The following is a 22,142-nucleotide window of genomic DNA, read 5'->3' on the forward strand; positions in this document are numbered from 1 at the left end:
ATTTGATACAAAAACAAAGCATAATCAAGAATTAATCAAAACGCAGCCCCAATAAATCAAAGGAATTTAGAATTGTTGGGAGTTTTTTTTTTGTGGTCTTTCCTACCTCTTGTTAAAGGAGGGGAGGGATGTGAGTTTTTCATTAACACTTATGAAAATTATGGATAAGAGGGGACATTATAATCAACAATAGTGTTTGCAGGTGTAATATCGCCTTCCTTTTTTTTTCCTTTTTCGTTGGTGCAATTTATTTATTTTTTTCACCGAGGCCTTGCCTTAAGCAATTTATGGGGAACCTTGGACTGGAATTGCATTGAATTTGGACAATTTGTTTTCTCTAATTGATCTGGAACTAATGATGGCTTGAGATCCTAAACATCTTCAACTTCCTCTTGAGATTACAGAGCTCCAAATCAGTTATTGGAGTGAGATTCTGACTTGGAGGGAGGTTGAAGCCCAAAGGTAGACTAAGACCCTTTTGGAAGTTGTTTTTGTCTATTTTCTGAAACTTGTTTGAAGCCTTACTCATCATTATTATAAGGAGTTGGATTCATCTTAGAAATTCACAAAAAATCTTTGATGATTAGACAATTTTTTGCAAATTGTCCATACTCTTGGCAAGAATTATAGTTAAAGGAACTTGTTGGTAATCAAGAGATGGAAGATGGCTCCATCACTTAAGATCAAGCTGAATTGCCTCAGGAAATCCCTTATCAAAAATCTATTTCCACACATATCCTAACACTAGGGTATTTTCTAAGGATTCAAATATTATGCATATGTATAATATTATAAGCGACTATGTTGGTTTGAAAAGTCATACATATAGAATGTAGGTGAATATTCAAGCAAAAGACATGTAATTTACTATTAATATTGGTAAATTTTTAGCGAATATCATCCATTTAATCATATATACGTAAAAAATAGGTGATTTTTTAACCAAATGGGTGAATATTTTTATTTTATTTATTTATGAAAATGTCTAAAAAATAGCCAATTGGCGAAATTTCACCCCTAAAATTTTCCTTGCCTAGCACATGTGAAACTACTACCATTAGGCTTTGCGTGGGTTATATAACTACCCAACTTGTTTTCGATTGTTATGAAAGTAGCCTTACCCCATTAGAAAACATGGAGATGTGGAAGTTTAACCTAGATAAGGGTTGAAGAGATTTCCATGTTCATATTGAAATTAAGGGTATAGTGTGATAGGGACATTGTTATAGATTCCATGAAGTAAGGGCTAGATTTGAAGATCGGTTCCCTAGCTTCTATGTTTTCAAAATAAAAGTAAAAAAAGACTTTACCACTATAAATATTGCCAACAGTGTTATGATCACCCCAAATTTGTGGCAGTCCATTGAAAAACAATTTTAATAATCTTCTCTCTTTCAAGATATCAATATTTTGAGGAGCCATAAAAGATCTTAAGTCTAGCGTGGGAATTGCATCTAATCGTTTGGCACATCTACTATTTTCAAAGATGGGATTGCATGTAGAAGAGGGGATGCCTATTGTGCACTCACAAATATAATATAAAACTTCTAATCTATATTGAGCCAAAGCAACTCCCGTGGCTTCATCAACTTAGGCCTCATTACTCTCTCCAACATTTTCCTAATTAACCATAAAACTCACAATATTTATGTTAACAACATATAAAAAACACACAAATTGTCTTCGCTATACAAATACCATCCTTTTCCCATAGAATTTTAACCGCCCTAAAAAGGTGACATAAAACAAAACATACATACAACATTGTGATCAAAATAAGAATTCCAAAACTAAACCATGTGTTTTCACCATTATAAAAAATAATCCAACAATTTTAAGCAATAATTTTTATGCTATATTTGATAAATATAAATTAATCCATGATTAACACTTATCAAATTCCAAAGCAAACAAGATAGTGATATCACTTTAACATGGGAACAAAACTTTGAAAACACATTTGAGTATGGCCATCCTCACACTAAATGTATCATTAGCCAACATTATGAAAATGGTAGACAAACTCTACTTGTCTAAAGTCCATACATACGTTTAGAGTAAACAAGAATGTTGAAGCGTAGATGGCAGCTAACCTTGACTAACCCACCATTCATAAAAAATATATTTACCTGTACCGGAATCAGTGCTTCTGACCAACTTACCCTGCAATCCAGCCAGAGATACAATGCATTTGACTTTATTTGAGGGCCGCGAAGGATTCTCCGGCTGCGAGTCCAACCATGAACAGAGAAGTAGCTGCTTTAAATATTCGTTTTGTGATTGAATAGACTAATAATATATTAGTTGCTGGTCCGTATCCCAAAAAACTTGGAAGAGTCCGAGTCTTTCGGGTCACAGCGTTGGGAAGGAAGAGTCCGAGTCTTTTCGTCGCACAATATTTCATTGTTGAGAGAAGCTCTGTTCCCTTGAATCCCATCGGACGGAGGCCTGTAGAAGCCATGGGAGATATTGTGAAAAAAACATGGCACAGATATCTGCTGCAATTGCAGCTCCATCCTTTAAGAACCAAGGCAAGAACTCAATTTGACTCTGAAATTAAATTACAAATTCATTTGCGCAGGATGGTTGCACTGGGTTTCGTTTCTTTATTAGCAAATAATTATAGATAATAGACCAAGGCAGTTTATTTGAAACGAAATTTGGCTGAATCGCGGGGATCCTATTCTGCTGTGACCATTTATTTAAACCTGTTATTTAGCAATTTTGTTTTGTTCTATTTTGGTTTGGTTTTTGACAATTTAAACCGGACATTTTGCAATCTTGTTGCAGGCCATGACGGCGGCAGCATTGGCTGGCTGTAGCGATTCAATTGGCCAGAAAATCTTAGGCGCAAAAAGGCTTCAGTTGAAACAAGTGTCTCTTATGATGGTGAGTAATAATAGCTTTCGCGTTGAATTACGAGAAAATCTATCGTTTTAAGTTCATCTTTGAACTGAGCTTTTGCAAGCATTAGTTTCTTGAGACAAGTAAGTTGAAATTTGCTAAAATATGTGGAGCTTTTGTAAACGAGGATAATTTCGTCTCTCTGGCATTGGTTAAAAGTGTTATTTCAAAAAATAAACATCAAATAGTTCGGGCAGATAATAGTTACAGGCAGTAATATTTGCTTAAATTACCCAGTCAGCTACTTCAAACGAGTACTAAACCTGTTGGATTAGGGCCCAGGCGCTATTTTGTGAATTTTGATATTCGAGGTTAAATTAAAATAAGATATCTGGCGTAAAATAAAATGAACACCCTAAATCCAAATGATTACCATTTCGCTTTGCTTGTTAAGTTAAAACAAAGTTTGCCTGAGAAATGATCAATTTCTCATAAATTCTAAGTATCGAACCAAACTCAAGCCTAATTGCCTGTGGATATGTTTCTCAACGAAAATGCCAGACACAGGGGCATTAGGCAAAGTATCCTTGCTATTCGTAGGAATTCAATTGATGGGGCTGTAAGTGGAGTTTTAGCGATGAACAAGGCACTGCATGGGGAATCAACCCTGATACCAACTACCTGTGGATATGGGTTTTTATCAAAATGTTGGACACAAGCATTCGGTAGGGTCCACATGTCCTCCGTAGAATTTCAACACATGTAGCTGTATTTGAAGTTATAGTGATGCATGGCCAGCATGGGGGTATTGGACTCGAGGCCAGGTGTATTCAGCTTGTGGATAGGGATCCTTAGCCAAACTACGAGACAAGGGTATTCAGCAAGGTACCCACATCGTTGGTAGAAGTTCAACCCACGGTTCTTAAAGTACCTCATAATTTACTGTTTTTCTGTTTTGACTTTTAATCTATCTGACCTTCCTCAAACCTTATCGTAATTTAATTTGCTGCAGATAGAAGTTGTGTAAAACGGGCGTATCTTAGGTGCTGCTTTGCGCAGGATGAAATCTTAGCTGACTTTCAACCTCAATAGAAGGCGGCATAAATAACTTGTGTGAAATGGACAAAGTGTGATTATGTATTGGCCCCATTTTCAAGATCTTCGTATCTAGTTTAGGTAGTAGCTTGCAAATTTTGTAGGTGACGTCTTTGTGATGGCATCCCGACAGTGTGTGATGGAGCTCAAATAATGACTATTTAAAATAATCCTATCTTGTCCATAGAATAATCCTATAATCCTAAAATAAGGCTATCTTGTCTGGCATTTTGGTTGTGTGCATAGAATAATCCTATCTTGTTCAGTGCCTACTTTATTAAGTCATCAAGGGATTAAAGCCAGCCAAAGTTGAGATGCAATGAACATAAAAGGAAATGTGGACTTGGTTACTGTATGACAAATAAAAGTGTGCGTAACGATATGATCAGTGGAGAGAAATCATCTCCCTTATTTTAAATTTTTTTATCTGACAAGAAAATATGCAAAGGGCTCTTGCGAGAACCAATGTATATCAACTTCTACATTTTGCCTATGCTTTATGTGCATGATTCTCCAACCCCATGCTAGTGATTTTCTCCAGCATTTTGTTGCATTTGCTAATTGATATCTCCACCCATGAGAGATGGCAGTGGGAGATGGACACAGTGGGAGAATTCTCTCTCTCTATGCATTTTTTGGAGAGAATTGTCCAATTTAAAATTCAAATATGGTTTTTTCTGTAAACATAGGATAGCAAAGTATTGACGGATGCAGTACCCTCTCTTTCTCTATGCTTTTTTTTTGGAGAGAATTCTCCAATGTAAAAATTCACATATGATTTTTCTGTAAACTCCTTGTCCGTCCTGCTCGCTCTTGAGTCTTGGCTTGTCTGAGGGTCAGTATAGTTCTGCTTGATCTTAACCACCTTGGCATCTGTGGTCTCCAACGGTCATAGTCTTGGGTACAGGTCTCTGTGTTTGGTCACCGACTTTAAAAACTCCAAGACTATTATCTCTCTGGTACCATATTAAATTTCACATATGGTTGGTTGCATATACACAATAATAAATGCACAAACGTGAAAAGAACAATAAATGTTACTTATGTTAAAGATATGTTGCAGCAAGAACATACAGGGTAGCCCATGGTGGGCTATCTGCAATTTCATGTACCATTCTCTTTCTAATTACCTCTTACTACAATAGATAGAATCCCTATTTTGGTTCTGGTGGTGTAACCACCTAACTCTTATCGTAACAGTAAATATAGTCTTGGTCACATGTCACTTAACTTATTAAGTGACTTTCGTACAACACTCAACATATCTATGTTTTCGTGTTATATTTTAACGGTTTCATGTATGCACTCTAAAATCCATGTATTGTAATGAAGGAGAATTTTGACAACACCTGCAAGCCAAGCCGCCTCCATGAAAATTGAACCCAAGATAAGAGGGTAAGAGTGGGACTTTCTTACTGGAAAAACGATTGTTCTTCAAACTTCTTCTAACATTAGTTTATCTGAACCAGTCTTTCCACTGTTTTTAAGAATATGTTTTAAATAAAAAACTTAGCTGCACGTCATGTCTTTGTTTCTGCTTCCTGACCTGTATTCCTTGGAGATTTTAGTTTTTTTGTAGAAAAAATATACTGGATACTGTTAATTTAAATTCTGTCTTGCTTCTGAATTGCTTCTTTTTCCTTTCAAATCAACTTTAATGTTTGAGCAGCTTAAACCACAGAATTCCAGATTTATATGTTTTGTTATTTTGTAAACAAAAATGCCTGTATTTAATCTGCTCAGTTTGATTAAGTTCTAGTATGAGTAGGACTGGAGTTCATTCATGTACATGATCTATTATCTAATTTGGAGTTGATTGTTTCTACCTGAACTGGTTTCATGCACAGCTATATGGCTTTGCATATGCAGGACCCTTTGGGCACTTCCTGCATAAGTTTATGGATTACATATTCAAAGGCAAAAAGGATACAAAAACAATTGCTAAAAAGGTAACATACTATGTTTGTGCCTGAGCATGTAGATGCAAGTTCATCTTCAAAATTGTTGGCTTTTCAAAAAATTGTCATTGTTTTGCAATCCATGGAAATTTTATGATCTTGATGCTGACATGGGCTAGTTTAGCTTTCCAGCATTAAATTGCTACATAGGTTGTCTGTGCAGTTTTACTTGTGTGATTTTAAAAGAGTCCAATCTAGCTAACTGATGTCCAGAACATGAATTTTATTCTTTGAACTGAGAAAGGTAGCAGCATCATGTTCAATTATTTTTGCCTTTGAATTAGCTGAAGTTCCCTGTGAATCACTGATGAAGTGGGTTGATCTTTCAGGTTCTGCTGGAGCAACTGACTACTTCACCTTGGAACAATTTCTTTTTCATGCTTTACTATGGATTGATAGTTGATGGTACGATATATCTCAAGTTTCCAATGGAGAGTTGCAACATTAGTGCCAAATTCCAACCAAAATTGCATTTGAGAGGAATAGTAAAATGAAATCTCAAGCAAATTTCATCAGTTCTGTTAGATCCATTTTTTGTATCTGTTATGCACTGCCTTTGAAGAGATGGAAAATGGAGCAGTTTTTGGTTTATGAAAAATTATTAGAGCATTGTAATAGTCAGCCATCCCGTCGTTTTACCTATTGAATGTTTTTGAGTCCTCTATAGTTCAATTTTGTATTTGTAGAAGTATTTCCAATTCCACTTCTAGGTTCATCAATATTCAATGCAGCAAGAGAGATTTCCAAGTTAAAACATTCAGGATCTACATCCCAAACTTTGCAAGGCCCACTATTATGCTTTGGAGCCCTACGAGATGTGAGACGATGGTTGGAATGTATATAAACAAGATCCTCAGCCTTCTGTGAACTCGCGAAAGAATACAAATGGCAATGCTTTGCAGATGTACACCACTTGCTCCATGACAAATCCACCATCTAACTGGACTCATGGTGCTCCTCTCATCCAAAGCTGAAATATCTAAATACTCATCCAAACTAGCAACAAAACTAGCGAATTCTTCCTTCACCTCCCTACGTAGATGAGTTGGAAATATTCTCATAAGAGCTCTTTTCACCACATTTGCCACTTGCCTATCCTCATGTGGTGCTTTATTCTTCCCATTGCTCTGAGCAATAAGGTCAGTATCATAAAATCTTGGGTTTAGGGCGTGTGCTAAAGTGCTAAACTGGTTCCATATCTCAGCCATGATTTTCTTCACTGTATCCCCAAAATAAGCATCGACAAATAGAAGTTGAGGAGACTCTTGTGCAATAATTTCTATAGTTTTTTCAATTATGATGTCCATACCATCATAAATCTCTCCCAAGGAAGGCTTATCTGTGTCGTCACTTTGAAGAAACTCAAATGCATGGGGCCGATCCTTCAAGTAGAAAAGGACATCAGCTCTAGGTTGGTGGAGTTGAAGCAGTTATGGGAGGTCCTTGGATGCACAGTGATGTCTAATGGCTAGACAGAGAGGAAGGGTGGGACCCTTTTAAATTTCTTGTTACATTGTCCTAGAGGTATCATGTTTATTAAATTAGTGGATGCATCAACATATGTAAAAGATGCAACATTTTGATGTGAGTTGTTAGATGGGTTCTTCCAGGGTTTCGGTTTGCAATGTGCATAATGTGGTGCAAATCATAACAAATAATGCAACTAATTATGTGGCTGTTGGTAGGATGCTTATGAACAGGGACTGCTCATTGTTTTGGACTCCATTCGCTGCACATTGTATCGATTTGATGCTTGAGGATATGGGGAAGAAGGAGGTGATTGATATGCCTAGGATCATCCCCAAGCACATATATAGCCATGATTTTGTTCTTAGCCTCATGAGAAGATGCACCAGAAATAGGGAGTTGCAGCGTTTAGCAATCACACGTTTTGCTACCAACTTCATTGCTCTTTAGTCTTTGCTTTGATGTTAGTTTGAGTTGAAGCAAATGTTTGTTTCCGATGTGTGGCATGATTGTACATACAACTAGAGAGAGGATGGAAGAGCCATTGCTAAATTGGTATACATTGACTCTTTTTGGCAAAGGAGTAGAAGAAGTGTGCTCAGTTAGTGAACCTTTAGTAAAAGTTCTAAGATTGGTTGATAGTATAAACCTGCAATGGCTTATTTGTATGAGGCCATGGATAGGGCCAAAGAGACTATCTTAGCTTATTATGTGGACAAGGGTACCCTTGGGTTTTATAAACATGTGATGTTATGGGATTTGATGGATAGTCGGTGGATGTGGATGCTCCATTGACCCATTCATGCAACAAAACTTTTCCTCAACCCTGCGTTTTCCTACTAATTCAACTTCGATTTTGATGGCAAAGTGATATAAGGGATCCATACTTGTCTTCATAGGATGCTACCTGATCCCGATATTCATAGCACAATCAATTGCGAGATAGAGAGGTATTGGGATGGTACTAGACTATTTGGCTTTGATGATGCTATTCGTGAAAGGACTACCTTGATGCCATGCAAGTGACAAGTCATTAGAATTTAGAACTTTAGTTTTTTTAAATTCAATTATGTTTTATTTGAAAGTTTAATTATGTTTTATTTATTTTGTCACAGATGTTTGGTGGCAAAACTATGGTGCAAGGGCACCAAATTTACAGAAATTTGCCATTAAAATCCTCAGTCAAACCTGTAGCGCTTCGAGATGTGAGCACAATTAGAGTGATTTTGAGAAAATACACTCAATGAAGAGCAATAGGTCAGGACTTTGAATTTCAACTGAGCAATTACATTTACTATAATTTATGACTCTCAAGAGTCAAGACTCATTAAATTTTTTTATTGCACTTTTACAAGTTGGAGTTCTCATGTCTTGATGACTTGGTGTATGTCCATTTCAATCTTCGACTATGGATGAAGCAAATGAAGAGAACACTGGATGTGGATTCTATTTCCTTAAACAATATTGATGTATTATCTAAGTGGAGGGTGGAGTTTGTTGAATTTTGTAGCTATGTTCAGTCTTCATAATTAATAATTTAGCCCTTGAATTATGTAAGACATGTTCTTCATGTCATTTTAGTCCTTGAAATACATATAATGATTAATATAAGACATGTTCTTCATGTCGACTTCAAAAGAGAGAAAGTTTTGAATTTCTAAGATTGAATATTTGGCTCTAAAACATAAAGTTGGTCCTCTAAGAAGTCAGGTCGGCTTGCCCCTATGGTCACACCCATTCAATTCACTAGAAGACTATATAAAGGTTTTTTCCTCCTCCTCAAGCAAGCAATTCAGATCACTTGAGGCAGAAATATAGGGCGGATCTGAGACAAAGCATAGGACGAATTTGAGGCAGAGAGAAAGGACGAATTTGAGGCAGAGAGAAAGTACGAATATGAGGCAGACAGAAAGGATGAATCTGAGGCAGAGAATGAACAAATCTGTGGCAAAGTTTTTGGGCTTATTTGGGCAACACAACCGAGTTTTTGGTGGGTGAAGAACAATGCTGAAATTCGACCCTACCACAACAGGCTAGGCCAAATTTGTTGGGTCGCAGATTGAATTGTATAGTGGGCAGTTTGACCAAGTGTGACCAAGGCTGTCAATTTGACTTTATGTTTGACTTAGATGTACCTTTGATGACTTGAATAATTTCTCTAAGGAAAAGGTTGCTAGGTTTTCCCCCCAAGTGGGTTTTCCCAGGGTAAATACTTATTTGTCTTGTTTGGCTGTCCCTTTATGATGAATTTGAATGCAAGAAAAGATTAGTGTTAGATATCATAAGAATAAATTACCAGTTAGAAGATCATATGAAAAATCAACATGGTATCAGAGCTACATTTGAAGAGCAACCTGGAAAAAGAGGCTGAAATGCCTTAGGTAGGACTAGAGAGTTGGTTTGAGTTGGTTGAATGTGGTTGTAGGAGGCGGAATATCCACAAAGGCTGAATATGGTTGCAGGAGGCTGCATATCCACAGACTCTGAATATGACCATAGAGGCCTCAGACCTTTGGAAACAAGGCCGAGATGCCTAAGAAGTGAAACTTGCTTGTAATTTACAGATTTTTATGATGATTCTAGCCTTCCAGAAGTCAAAAACTTTAATAGAAGTTGCTTCAGGTGGTCCTATCACTCTTAACAACTAGTTGGATCCACTTTGACTTGGTTGGAGGTTTGTTGCTTGAGCACCTTTGCTTATATGGGTTTTTTTCACTCTTGGGTTGGTGGATGACTGCTAGTAGAACAACTCCCTTAATTCTCTTTATTTGACACAACTTATGAGACCTAACCACTCAACATCACACAATTTGAGTAGGGCAACCTTCTACTTCGTGAATCTATGAGTTGGCATAAAAATTGTATATGGCTTATTCAAAAAGGGCAGTCCCCTTATTTCATGAATCCAAAAAGGATATTTTGAGAATGGAAGTCTCGAATTCATAATAGCACGTGAATTGGTTAGATCTATGCTTCAACCCCTAGTTTGAGGATCTCTTGATACATGGAGGTGTTGAAGAATCTAGGGCAAATTAGGTGTAGTGTGATTCTTTGTTACTTGATAACAATTTGTGGAGCCTTTTTACCTTTTATTGTTAGCTTAATCTTCTTCTTTTTCTTATTAATGCATGTGTGTTTGCTTCATCAAACTGCTACCAAAACATAAGAATAAGAACACAAGATGTTGGCTCTCTGCCAGGGCCAAAACATCTCTTCTCTTGAGAGGAAAACCCTTTCGTGAATTTTTCTTATTGAAGCTTCTATTGATCCATCTGTTATAGCATCATATCCATCAACATTGTCATATTGCAAGGCCTTGACTAACAAATCCATCTCTTCATGAGATCATGAGCTACAATGCTGGCGAGACCAATGATTTATAGACACCTTCATCATTGTCTCTCAAGGTACATACCCACTCGAGTGTTCTCTGAGTGTGACCTTCTAGGACTATTCTTGTCTTGGGTTCCCAACCCTCAAAGAATATCGGTCCTCTTGCCTACTGTTGTCTTGGATGCCCTACACATCCTCAAAGAGTATCAGATGCCAGATGATTACCCAATCCTCCCATTCTTTCTTCCAAGTGAAGACAAGAATGTTGTGTCTATCTTGTGTCTACATTTCCATTCATGGTCTTCATCTAGACTTACGACTGTTAGTCCTGGTCTAGTGCATGACCCATGAAATGGAAAAACACAATTGTCACTCCTTTGTAATTAGGGGTGATCCAAAACTCCCTTTTTATCAGGGACTTGTCAGAACTCCCTCTTAACTCGAGACTTTTTCATTCATATGGGTTTGTTCTTCAGCTGCTTGATCTCCTTCCTTTGTTTGATGTTATGAACTCTTTGTTCGAACTTCTCCTAGGTAGGGCACCATCCATTGATCACTTTCCTTCGTGGTTTGTCATGTCATTGCTTCCTTCGTGGAAAGTGGCTTTCTTGTCATACATCAGGTTTTATTTTCATCTGGCTACTCCTTTGTCATCTTGTCCATGTTTCGGAATACTCTTCTCATGGATGCTTCGTTGTACTTGTTTGTTTACATGCTTTGACCTAGTAGCCCATCATGACTTCATCCTGATATTGCTTCAACATTGCCTTTTCTTTTGCTGGATGGCTTCTTCATCACGACATCTTTGTAGAGTAGAATCAATTATCTGCATCTTTCATATCTTCAAGGCCTTCATAGGTGTTAAGGGTCCTTCCTTCCTTTGTCAGAGTTGTACTGCCTTCTTTCGGGAGATATCTGCAAAGTATATTGTCAGATAGTGATTCTCGGTGATCAGGGTGTTCTTCGCATACTTGATCTCTTTCTTTATTTGCTTCTTCTTAGATAGATAGGTCAACCATCTTATGCTTCTTGTGAGAGCATTTCTTCATTGCTTGCTTCCTGGACTAGTCAGCTTTTCTTCTTGCTTTGTAGTCAACAATCTTATACTCCTTATGTGAGCATATTCTTTTGTTGACCTTCATTGCAATGTAGTACATGCCTTTGAGCATGTCCTTAGTGAAAGAGATTCTTTCATACTTGATCATGTTTATAGAACTATTCCCATGACTCAATAATACACAAAAGATAACATGACTAAACTTTGATGCATACATACCTCATCTTGATTCTCCTTTGATCATCTTAGCTTCATTTGGTTGTCCTTGGTGTGGCCTTTCTTGCTTCATCTTAGCTTGCATGCATATCATCTTTTTCCTGAACCCCATGAATGAGATTCCCAATGAGACATCTGCTTTGGTTCATGAACCTTCTTTTGAAAATTCCATCATTGGATCTTAAAGACCCTTGCCTTGCAAATGTTTCTTTTCTTTTGATGATGGAGGTCTTCTAAGATTTCTTAATCATGATCAATTTTCTTTCATTGTGGATGAGGTCCTATACTAGGTATGCTCCTTCTACATGAATATCTTGAGCTATATCTACCAAGCTCCTATATTCTAGAAGATGATTCTAACCATGCATTTTGTTCTTATTTATAAATGCTTCTTCTACATGGGTATTTTGAATTCTATGTACATCATGCTTATAGATTCTAGAGGATGCTTCTAGCCATGCAATTTTATTCTATTCCTACATGCTCCTATACTACTCAAAAACTTGAAAGAAGACTTGAAGTAAATAGTTTGACTTAGTCATAGAAGAGATTCGAAGGATCTTCCTTCTTTTGCTTTTTGTTTTCTTCTTTCATTTCTTGAGTCACATGAGCTTCTTCCCTTTTCCTTTTGTTGTTGTTGTCCTTCTTAAGCTTAGGACAATTTCTTTTGTAGTGTCCATATTCTTGGCATCCAAAACATTGGATTTTGGACATGTCTTTGTTGTTTGTTCTTCGCGGACCAAATATGCCAAATTTACCCTTTCTTTTGGCCATGGTAGCGAATGCTTTCTCCTTTGATCCAACATCTTCCTTTGCTTTAAGTCTGGTTTCTTTTGTCCTGCATAGAGACCACATTTCACTGAGTGTGGTTGCTTCCTTCTTGGCATATATGCTTGAGGTGAAGTTGCCCCAATCCTCAGGTAGAGCATTGAGTACTACAGTTGTCATCTCTCTGTTAGATATGACTTCCCCAAGCTCTTGAAATTGATCTCTCATTTCAGAGATTTTCATGAAGTAGGGAGTTATTCTTTCCTTTGTTATCTTCATCTTGTACAATTCATTCCTTAGAGATATTACTTCTCCGGTTGTGGATACCAAGAATAGCTCTACTAGCTTATCATAAATTTCTTTTGATGTTTCAAATTTGGAGACATAAGGAATGAGAGAGTCTTTGATTGATTCTATTAGAATCCTTTGAGCTCTTGTCTCATCCTTATTGTACTTAGCTAAGGCTTGAGTTTGTTCCTTAGCAGGGATAGCGATATTCCCTTTGACATGTTCTAGAAGTTCATTCTCCTTGAGAAGTAAATCAATCCTCTTCTTCCATGCAAGAAAGTTATTGGTACCTACCAATTTATTGCTTTCCTTGCAAAAAGACATTGATGTATATTCAGAAGGGGACATGTACTTACTTGATAGATTTTGAGATGTAGTGGATTTTCTTTCTCCTTGAAGACTTGATGGCTTGCCTTCCTTGGATCTTGATGTTCTTCAAGTTGCCTTCTCCAAGTGGACTTGCTTGATGAATTGTAGCTTGATGTAGGTCCTGCTTCGATCTGATCTTCTTTGTAGGTGCCTTTATGTAAGGCTCTTCTTCTTGCTATGTAGACTTCCTTGATGAATGATGGATTGGAGACCTTCTTGTCCTTGAAGTGATTGAGACTTCTAGGCTTGATGCTTCAACCTTGTAGATGTCCTTCCTTGATAAGTGTTCTTGAGTTGCCCTTTCCTTGATGTGTCACCTTAGCTCTGATACCATGTTGAAGAATCTAGGGCAAATTAGGTGTAGTGTGATTCTTCGTTACTTGATAACAATTTGTGGAGCCTTTTTACCTTTTATTGTTAGCTTAATATTCTTCTTCTTCTTATTAATGCATGTGTGTGTGCTTCATCAAACTGCTACCAAAACATAAGAACAAGAACACAAGATGTTGGCTCTTTGCCAGGGCCAAAACCTCTCTTCTCTTGAGAGGAAAACCCTTTCGTGAATTTCTCTTATTGAAGCTTCTATTGATCAATGCCAAACCCTAGATCCTTGACAAGAATATCCTCCAAGCACAAGTCAAGTCCTTCCTTCTTCCGACACTTTGTTCCCTGACACTTCGTCCTCCTTTCGGCACTTCGTTCTTCCGACAACTAGTGATAGTCCTTGTTATGCTAGCTCTAGAAGAGATACATATCTTTGATACTTAGTGAAGTCTTTCATCTATAAGGATACCTTCCTTCTCTTGTCCAACCAAGCTCCTTCTTGATGTGTAGTTGCAAACTTGTTATGACTGTAGTGCAGCCCTAGTTTCTCGCACGTGTGGGAGGATTCCTTCCAGATTCTTATGATAGAGTCTTCCTTTCTTCCTCGCTTGAGTGAGCCTCTTCTTCGCTTGAGAGAGAGGCCTTATAGGCCTACTTTGATAGCCCAAACAATGAGAGATATGTGACTGTGATAGTGCTGCTGTAATGACCGCAGATAACCCTCCTTTTCTCACACATGTGACTGTAATAAGCCCTAGAACAAACCTCTAAGGCTCAGTGTTTCTTCCTTCTTCCTCACTGTCCTTGGAGACCCTTTTCTCGTCCTTTTATTACCCTTTTCTTGCCTCCTTACTTCGCTGATTTCAGAGCTCCTTGATTGCGTTGTATTGGAGTGGACAACCTCTATTTATAGAGGACTGTCCCTCCTTTTAGGCCGACTTGTAGGCCGACTTGTTGAGTAGACTTTGGATGGTTTCTATGCTTGAAGGAGCTTCTTTGATGGTGCCTTTGCATAGGAGGAGACTTGACTTTGCTTGGAGGTATTCTCTTGACTTTAATACATATTCATACATGGTGTAACATGCCCTTAAGGCCTTCAACATTTCCTTTTGACTATTTGACTCACCTACAACACTTAACATGTGTTAGACCTATTTTAATGAGCAAGAAACTCATTGACATATATTATAAAAATAATATTTCTTTTCTTGAATAAATACAAATATCAAAAGTACATTTATGAAGACTGAACCTAGTTACATTTCCTTCAACAAGAGGTAGCTATGACATCTATTGGCATAAGGTAATGAGTCTATCAAGGAACATACTAAAGCTGCATATGCAAAAGATTCTGGTCATTTATTTACTCAAGAAAATAAGAGTCAAAGTCTATTTGAAGATCGAAATATGAACTAATAGCACATTAAGTTGACTTATATTCCATTCGAGGATCGTGTTGGGACTTGGAGAAGTAATGGAATGCAGAAAGTAAATACAATGACCTGAAGGACCAGCTGTCTTTACTACAACCATAGACATAAGTCACATAAATTCAGAAATCTCAGAAATAAGACCATATTTAGGAACATAATTTCTCTATTGATCAGAACATACATAATCCGACGGTGGTACAGTGATTTGACATGCGATCTTAAGATATGACTTTAGAGTACATAGATGTGGTCTGTGCTAAAACTTAAGAATGGTATGACAATTGTTCTTCATTTATACATTACAACAATTGTTGTCTTCCATCAGAAATGTTGGCCTCTTTGAAACACTTGATGTTCCAGCAATGATTGCTTAGGGCTTCCCTAAAGTGGCCCTTCTCTTTGGCAAAATTCATGTGGCTTGATAGAGTGGAACTATGTTGCATTTGCAAAAGAGAGAAATATTAAAGGTCTCTAATATATACTTGGAACTGAGGCCTTTGATAAGGCCATGCTGGCATTATTGAACATACTTACCAGAAATATTGATAAGTTTTTGAAGATGCTGGGGATTGCAGAAATATGCTAATATTAAGGTCTGAGGGCGTCATTGCTTGATCCTAGCTGCTGTTAAAGAAGAAAGGGTGTAAATGAAAGTTCTAGGGACTGTAAACCTTTGCAAACTAGAAGGCCTTAGGGTTTGTGGATAAAACACTAGAGCTGGACCTAGATTAATGTTTTCGCTGAAAGAAAAAACCCTAGCTCATGCAAGGAAGGAATGACATCATGCTGATGACGAGGACGAGATCGATAAATTTACAAGATGGATGCAACAAGGCCAAGATCAGGAGGGAGTGACATTTCTCTATAATATTTAAAAGACAATTACTTTATATCTCTCTTCTTGATTATTATTGTTGTTGGTGCTTTACTATTAGTTAGCCTCTTGTCTTTTGTAATAACCCACCTACAATTACAAATAGAATGTGAATATTAGCATGCATATGGGGCATCGATGTAATAGTTACATATGCATGAACCGCATGTATTGCACTAGTATACATACCGGCTTCTATTGGAAAATGTCGAAGTTAGGGTAATGAATTGATTATCAAAATAACTTCCTTTCTCACTAGAATAAAATGAATATATCAAATTAGACACTTGATATGTATATCACCCTTATATACATATATATGTATGATAATCCTTAATCAAAAGAAAATATAAAATATAAGGAATTAGGAAGTAATTTTTATTTAATTTACAAGTTAATTGATTAAAAATAAATAAAATAATTTATTTAAATTTTAAATAAGGTAATTTATTTAAAAATATAAATAAAGCAAATTAATTAAAGATTTAATTAAACAAAGTAATATAACTCTAACTAAATTAAATAAATACACTTCACCTATGTATCATATGATAAAAGGGAACCAACACAAAAAAAGAAGAAGACACTAGAAGATAAGAAACCGACAACTGGAGGAGGGGGAGTCAGTGAAATTTAGGCATATAAGGAAGTTGAAGAGCATAGAAGAGGGGAGGATTATGATTGGAAAATTTTGGAAGTTGAGGCGGAACTTCTAACGGAGTCACAAATTAAGCTTGATTGTTCTTGGAGTTTTGGGCACAGGGGCCACAAGATCTGTATTATGGATTTGGGGACCATACAAGTAGACCCTGATAGGTTTGGTAACTGCACAGCAGGAACAACCACAGACCAAATACCTTCAACAGATTCCAGGTATTCTTCTACAATTTAAATTAGTAAATTCCAGTCACTGTCTGGTATAAATTTCACATTTGAATTTCATAATTGTCTGGTTAGATTTTCACAGTGTGGGCACTACATATTTGTTTCTTTTGCTGGGTTGTAATCGTTCTTCCATGGCCTCCTAGTAAGGATTGTAGGTACATTGTGAAGGCTGCCAAGGATCTGCCCGCAGATGGAACTAGTGGAAGAACAAAGCAAAGTTAGCGACAAGAGGACTCTCCCAAATCTGTGATTTATGTTGAGAAAAATTGTACTAGATGAGGTTCGAGCTCAGAGGGAGTAGGTAGATCAACAAGTTTGAAATATACCTTGATTGTGCCGAAGGGAAGTCAGTGGTGACTTCCAAATGGATCTACAAGATCTAGCATGCAGAAGATGGCAGCATAGACAAGCAAAAAGCTAGAGTTGAGACTAGAAGGTTCTCTGAGAAAGAGGTAGAGGATCATTACAAGACATTTGCTCCAGTTGTTAGGTACACTTTTGTTAGAACTATTATCATTTCTATTGCTTTGAAAATTGCACCAGGTGGATGCAGAGATCACTTTTCTCAATGGAAGAAGAAGTGTACATAGAGCTACCTCAGGGCTTTGAGGTACATGAGAAGAAGTCTCATGATTGAAGAAGGCTTTGTACGATCACAAATAGACACGTTAGGTTTGGTATTCTTGGATTGATGGATATCTGATGAGTCTTGGTTGATCTAGTTATTTTATGACTTGTTTCCGATGAGAGCAAAAGGACTCACGTGATAGAGGGTGCAGTGGTGGCAGGAAGATTTGCTTTCGTGATAGAGGGAGCAATCAAGCCCTACTTTAGTATCAAACAACTATGGTGATGGTTCCAATGAAGTAGCTGCAGGAATATATAGATTTAGATTGGGAAAAGAGTGCTAAAGATAGGAAGAACACATTAGGATGATGATTCAATTTCGATTTTGCTTGGGTAGGAAGTAGACATTTGTCGCACTTAGGACTGTAGAGGCTGAGTATATTGTAGCTAGTTTGACGAGTTGAGAAGCAATGTGGCTTTAGTAACTTCTCACAAGATTGCTTGATTAGGTGTAAGAGACAACCATGATGACGAGTCGAAGCACATTAATATCAAGTATACAGACATGGTATAGAAGGGAGCAGTGAGGCTCACAAAGAGCCTTTGTCCCAGGGTGAAGTTTGTACACTTCAAGGACAAGCTTGAGAAGTTTGTACACTTTAGGGACAAGCTTGAGAAGTTTGTATACTTCAGGGACAAGCCAAAGTGGTTGAGAATATTTTCCTCGATTAGAGGGAGTGGTGATGTTGTTGCATCAAGGGGCAGACATTCTCCCTAGGTCAAAATATAGACAAGTCAAAATATTGACTAGGGGCCACAAAATGTGGCTAGGGAGAATGGCCCAGAGAGCATCAAGGCCCAAAGTGCTCCCTAGGTGGGCAAGTGAGTGCCTCTAGCATCGGGCAGGAGAGTTACCATTCAATTAGCATGCAGGAATGGTAATAACCTAGGGTTTCACCATAGGTCATGGGTGTGATAGGGTTCCAAGTGACGACTTATTGAGCATGATGCTGATGCATGATGCTTTCCACAGGTATTGCATTGACACATCAACATAGCTAGTGTTATAGGCCATTTTGTCACATATGGTCAATAGGCCTGCAAATTGGATCAATCAACATCCGTGAACATGTTGTCATCATCCCTTCACAAAGCCCTAAGAATGACCTTTCTAAAAAGTATGAGTTTCTGGGATTAATTGCTTAAAATCAATGTTTTAAAGTTTTAACCCCAATGCACCTTGCCCCTTTAGCCACATGCGTTCAGCGTTGGTTGCTCCCTTTTGCACTAGCGTTGGTTAGCACTAGTTGCTCCCTTCAACAAGTGCGTCGATTCTAGAAATTTGGGAAAATTAAAAATAATTCCGAAGCTTCCTCTTCCAGAAGTTTCCAAGGGTTGTTTTAACCATTTACCATGGATAAGAAGCTCAAATCCTATTTGATCCTACCTTGGAGACTTGACCTCTTATCCCTTGAGCTCATCCTCCCATCATAAGTGGATCTCAAGCCCATTATGGTAAACCTTAAACTACCATCCCTCTCCTATAAATTTACTGCCATCCATAGCATCAGGGTTGGCTTTTGGAGATTGATTATACCCTTATGCTGCTAACTTGAATCTCAAAGAGTCACCATCTTCATGCATTAGGGTTGATATTGAGGTGTGCTTTGTGACAAGGAAGGACAAGTCAACATGGGGAGACATCTACAAGATCAACTACTATTTATGGTTGTAAACTCTCTCCTATTTCTATTAATACAAAGAGTATCTTGTTTTCCTATATGTGTTGTGTTATGTTTACATTCATGTATTTCAATGCCTCGTTGATTGATTGAATAGAGATGCTAGACTATGCTACTTGGTTGTTGTAGATCCTTGGCTTGTTTTAGTCGCGTGTGTAGGTTCTAATTACAACGCTTGGAGCTACAATTGGAGCTTACAAGCAAAGAGGAAGGAACAATTGCATTAGGGAATTTTCTTAACAAATTTTGTTTTGTTGCATTTTGTATGTTGCATTACTCTTTGTTTCTTCCCTCTCGTACATACATTTTCATTGAAGAGACAAGATTTTATTTAATCATGCTAGATTGCATCTTTAGAATATTCAGGTGAAATTCGCGGTGAGCCTTGAAAATTGAAACTTAATTCAAGATAAACTTTAAAATTTATTGAATTAATCTAAGGATCATTTGGAACATTAATGCAAACATCTAGAGGTCTAGGCTAAAGATGTGTTCCGACATCTTTAAGCGTAGGAGTTGATGTTTTTTGCCAACGTTGCATTCCAGGGGTGATATTTCGTTCCACGTACATAAGTGTATCGAATTGTTCTCCATTATCTTCGTGTATATTGGATGGCACTCCACACATGAAAAGTATATGGGAACTCTCTCATTGTATAGTTACGCATTAGATAGCACTACTACAGACTGCGCTTCCACATACCTTCGGGTATGTTTTAGAAGTCCCCACTAGGTTGCTATCCCGCCTTAGATAACCAAGTCGGCTACCTTGTATACTGTGATACATCTAACACAATATCCGGGGAGGTTGCATGCCCGTATGTAAATCCTTGGTTTACTAAGGTGGTATATTGCAATTCACAGTTGCTTGGTAATCTTTTTTTGCCCAGTTACCCCCTTGTTTTATTTGTGTCTTTATTTTCTAAAATCAATTAATTGACCATGGAACAACATCCTTATCGTGGGACACCTCTTTAGTGGATCTTAGGTTGAGACTAATGGCAACAGTTCCTAAGTCTACCAGTCAAGGAAACCCCTTTGATGGAAATTCGGGTCCTCTATCTGATCTGGTGAAGTTGATGCTGCTGCTGCTGCTTTGCTCCAATTACCCAGGGAGACCAATTCCACCCAGCCAGACTAAGCAGAGACTCGCTGCTCAATCCAGTGAGCTTCTCACAGAAGCTCATTGTCCTCCGTGCCTAGAACCTCAGACGGATTAAAGCTCTTCCAATGGCAGACCTCTCTCACTGCTGAATTCCTCCTCCTGGTTTCTAACTCCGTTCTTCTAGTCCCCCCTCTCGGTTCAGACCTCCGGTTTTTAACCACGGGCTTGGCGGCGGCCGCCCTCCTACCTGCAGACACCGCCTTCCCTCCTCCCGACACGCCTTCCATGCATTCTGCGGCCCTTAGATATTTCTCCTCTGTTGTCATATGTACTTTGTTATATATATCCCGTTTGGTTTATTCGTCCCCTTTTATATAAGGGTGTTTCCTTTTTTTTGATTTTATTTTTATTATAAAGTTTAATTTATATATTTTATAAGGCTTAAAATTTATATTTATAAAGTTTAATCATATTTATTTTAAAGTTTAACATATCTGTTTAAATATAAAGTTTAAAACTTTATATTAGTGGATTAGTTTAGATGGGTCGTTACATACACTCCCCCTTCAGAAAACTTCGTCCCGAAGTTAAAGTTTTAGGTTTAAGGTTTTAATGGACATGTCTTTCCCTATCCAGGTTCCCAAGCTATTTTAAAATCATCCTATCCTTCCTAATCTCTTCTGCTCCCAACCTATCCGTCCTCTACTGGAGTATGCCATGGTGTCAGTTTTACTGACCTAACCATTCATAAACTCTAAGGTGACAGCGTCGGCTACACCGACCTGATTCCCAGTAGGCATCCGGCAGTCATCATCACACGTCTAGGGGAGCGTGACTCGCACAGTCCTCCCATGACTCCAGGGTTCGGAGGATAAACGGTGGGCAACACCTCCACCCCTCCCAGTAGAATTTAGGGTTAATACCCTATCATAGAATCACTTGGAGCTTTAATTGTTCTGAGGTTCTGTCATCACGTGGTCATCCCGGTAACTGTCTATTACCTGCAATCATACACTTATCCATGCATCCGTAAAATGTGCATCAGCATATTCAAAATAACTCACATATTATTCCCTTATGAATTCATCTATGATACTACAGTACAACATATTTTGCCATATTCCATGCATGTCTTTTGACTTTCATCTAGAATGTATTCACTTCCTGATTTCTATCCCATTGATCATATTGACATGTATAAATAAATCAGATCTATAATATCTTAATTTCTATCAGAAGTAAAATCATTCAACTGTCTTAACTTTACTTCGACAACTATAATTTAGTAAAATGAACCACATATATTGTTTTGGTATCCATGTACCAGCAGGAATTAAACATATATTATGCCACAAAATTTCACGTTTATCCATAATCATTCAAAATGTTTCTGAGTCTCTGATTGTAGTGAAGTAAATATATACTAAACATAGTGTAAATTTCTTCAAAATGGACATAAATTAGGGTATCTCTGACATATGTCCTCTGTATTTTCCCAAGTTGCTGATCCAGGACTATACTTGTCCCATTGGACCTTAACTTGGTCCACTAGGCGGTTCCTTAGCTGTCAAACTCTACGTTCCAGTATACGTAACGGTTCGACCGTTATGACTCCCTCGTCCGATACCTGCAATTCCTTCCACTGGAGGTTATGAGATAGATCAGCTATATAATGTCTTAATACAGAAACATGAAATACATTATGAATTCTATGCAGGTGAGGTGGCAGGGCAAGACGATAGGCAACAGGTCCCACTCTTTCCACGACTTTAAATGGCCCAATAAATCGGGGTGATAACTTTGTCCCTTTTCCGAAT

At 37.7% G+C, this 22,142-nt stretch overlaps 1 protein-coding gene across 1 annotated transcript in view; it reads left to right on the forward strand.

Moving 5' to 3' along the window:
• The first annotated feature begins 2,056 nt into the window (after nucleotides 1-2,056).
• The window catches only part of LOC149250195 (Peroxisomal membrane 22 kDa (Mpv17/PMP22) family protein), a 71,557-nt gene continuing 51,471 nt past the window's right edge, over nucleotides 2,057-22,142 (forward strand). The window contains exons 1-4 of the mRNA XM_089458937.1: nucleotides 2,057-2,531; nucleotides 2,791-2,889; nucleotides 5,787-5,888; nucleotides 6,227-6,302. Coding sequence (XP_089315063.1) covers nucleotides 2,460-2,531; nucleotides 2,791-2,889; nucleotides 5,787-5,888; nucleotides 6,227-6,302 — 349 coding nt within the window. The 5' untranslated portion in view covers nucleotides 2,057-2,459. The remainder of the gene's footprint in view (nucleotides 2,532-2,790; nucleotides 2,890-5,786; nucleotides 5,889-6,226; nucleotides 6,303-22,142) is intronic.

Source organism: Pinus tabuliformis, chromosome 7, assembly GCF_031772625.1.
Source record: "Pinus tabuliformis cultivar Carrire ecotype Pingquan chromosome 7, CPIR1, whole genome shotgun sequence".
In the NCBI taxonomy this organism is placed as follows: Eukaryota; Viridiplantae; Streptophyta; class Pinopsida; order Pinales; family Pinaceae; genus Pinus; species Pinus tabuliformis.